The sequence below is a fragment of the Echinops telfairi genome, unplaced genomic scaffold (genome assembly GCF_000313985.2).
Source record: "Echinops telfairi isolate 266 unplaced genomic scaffold, ASM31398v2 ScPeMD7_2573;HRSCAF=3158, whole genome shotgun sequence".
Classification (NCBI taxonomy): domain Eukaryota; kingdom Metazoa; phylum Chordata; class Mammalia; order Afrosoricida; family Tenrecidae; genus Echinops; species Echinops telfairi.
In genome coordinates this window covers 3,162,770-3,165,114 of record NW_022106471.1, presented here as the reverse complement: position 1 = coordinate 3,165,114, position 2,345 = coordinate 3,162,770, and the positions used below count along the sequence as shown (strand labels likewise).

Genomic DNA, 2,345 nt, shown 5'->3' with positions numbered 1-2,345 from the left:
ACTCATGTATGCCAAGAAACTTGAAAGACAGCAACTCAATAGAAGAAAGCCATACTTGTGCTCATTCCAAAGTGCACAGAAAGTGTTGAACAATATTAATATCACACACAAGTAAAATATTGCTCAAGACAATTAATTCAACGATGGTTGAAGTAGTGCATAGACATGGAGTGGCCAGAATTTTGAGCAGGATTTAGACGATGGTGTGGAACAGGGATGTCAATGCTGATACCCAATGGATCTTGCCTGAAAGCAGAGAATACTAGAAAGATGCTTACTTGTGTTTTATTGAGTATGCAAAAGCATCCAACGGTGTGGATCACAACAAACGACGGATACTACTGAGAAGAATGGGAATTCCAGAACACTTAATTGGGCTTATGTGGAGTCTGTACAGAGATAAAGAAGCAGTCGTTTGAATATATAAGAGATACTGAATAGTATAAAACCAGGAAATGTTTGCACCATACTTTGTCCACCAGTAAGCTGAGCAAACCTAAGTGGAGCACACTTTCAAAGCTGTATGCGGCATCAGGATTAGAAGCAGACTGTGATGCACACATGATACAACCTTGCTTGTTGGAAGTGAGGAGGACTTGAAGTACTTATTGATGAAGAGAAAAGAAGATAGCTTCCAATATCAATTACTCCTCAACATAAAGAAAACAAAAATCCTCACAATTGGACCTGTCAGCAACATCATGATAAAGGAGGTAAAATCTGAAGTTGTCAAGGATTTCCTTGCACTTGGATCCATGATCAGCACCCTGGAAGCATTAGTCAGCAAATTAAACTACATGCTGCCTTCGGCAAACTGCTGCTGCGAAAAACATGCTGCTACGAACAACTTCTTGAAAGTCCTTACGTTAAAAAGCAAAGGTGTCCCTTTGAGGACTAAGATGTGCCTGATCCAAGCCATGGAATCTAGATTCTCCTCTGAAGCATGGGACAGGTAGACAACAGATCAGAAAGACCATGGAAGAACTGATGCATTTGAATTACAATGTTGGTGAACAATATTAGATATACCCTGAACTGCCCGAGGAATGAACACATTTGTCTTGGAAGGAGAGCCAAGACAATGCTCTACTTAAGCAAGTCAGGAGGGACCCTTCCCTGGAGAGGAACATCATGCTCGCTTAAGTAAAGGCTCAAGCAAAAGAGGAAACCCCATGATGAGGCAGACTGACAGTGACTGCAACAATGGCCTCAACTGTAGCAATCTTTAGGAGGATGGTGCAAGACCTGGTGGCGTTTCATTCTGGGTCGCTCTGAGTACGAATTGACTCAAAGGCACTAATATCACCGACAAGGTCTGCTGCTGGTTAGGTGTTCTAGAACCTGCCCAGGTATGTCCTGTCTCTAACAATGGGAATTGGAATCTTGACCAACATTCGCTTTTTAAGATTAATTTTAAACTGAACCACAGGCTTAACCTGCTTTAAAATTGCCTATTTGACAATTCAGTTGGATCACACTGAACTGAAAAGCTTTAAAAGGATTGAGATACAAATCTCGTACTCATTGAAATGTCTTGGTACCAGTTTTACTTGCCCAATGTTCCCTAGTTATGCTTCCTACTTAATGAACCTTGAATTCAGCTTCAAATGGCTTTCAGAATTGTTGAATTATCCAGAAAATACCAACCAAATCCTCTGAATTTAAAGTGCCATAATGCACTAACACAAATACATTAAATAGTACATTTAAAATCACTTTCAGTACAGCTTTCTTACAAAATACGGTTTCATGATTTCTATCTATTACAAATTCAGAAAGTGTTTCCACTAGAGTGCAAAAATTAAAATGATTTTAAATGTCCAACCTCTTAGTTTTCTTTTAAAGGTTGGATTTAGACTCTCAAGTTGACAGGTTGCTTATAATTTTTCCGTTTCAGTTCTACTTCTAGAATCTCCCCCCAGGTCTCTGCATCCATTGGGCACATGCTTTGCCCTGGCAGGCCACTGGGAGAGTCTATGTTGCTATATCGTCCACTTAGCCAGGCACGTTTCACTTGATGCTTCCGGTAATTCCTCCATAGTGTGGCCTGAAAGAGGTAAGGTAAGCCGTCATCATGAAAGAGAATATGGTAAATGGTTAATGAGTTTGTTCAAAACTAGACAAGTTGATTGACGCTGTAGAAAAGAGAAGTGTATTTACAGTGAAGTACGTATACACCCAGCCTCAGTTATCAACATGGTTAGCTTTCAAAATCCAGCTCACTACTTGAACATCAGTGTTACTGAAAATGGAAGCGAACTACAACAGAAGCCAAAATGGCGATATGACTTCCGAACTGCTCAATTACCTCATTATATACCCATCAAACCATTGAGAATTCTGGC

At 40.1% G+C, this 2,345-nt stretch overlaps 1 protein-coding gene across 2 annotated transcripts in view; it reads right to left on the bottom strand.

Annotated features, from left to right (window-relative positions):
- Positions 1–328: 328 nt before the first annotated feature.
- Positions 329–2,345, bottom strand: part of FBXO48 (F-box protein 48) — a 10,387-nt gene continuing 8,370 nt past the window's right edge. For both annotated transcript variants that reach the window (XM_004710250.2, XM_045294171.1), the window contains one exon: positions 329–2,047. In XM_004710250.2, coding sequence (XP_004710307.1) covers positions 1,853–2,047 — 195 coding nt within the window. In that variant the 3' untranslated portion in view covers positions 329–1,852. The remainder of the gene's footprint in view (positions 2,048–2,345) is intronic.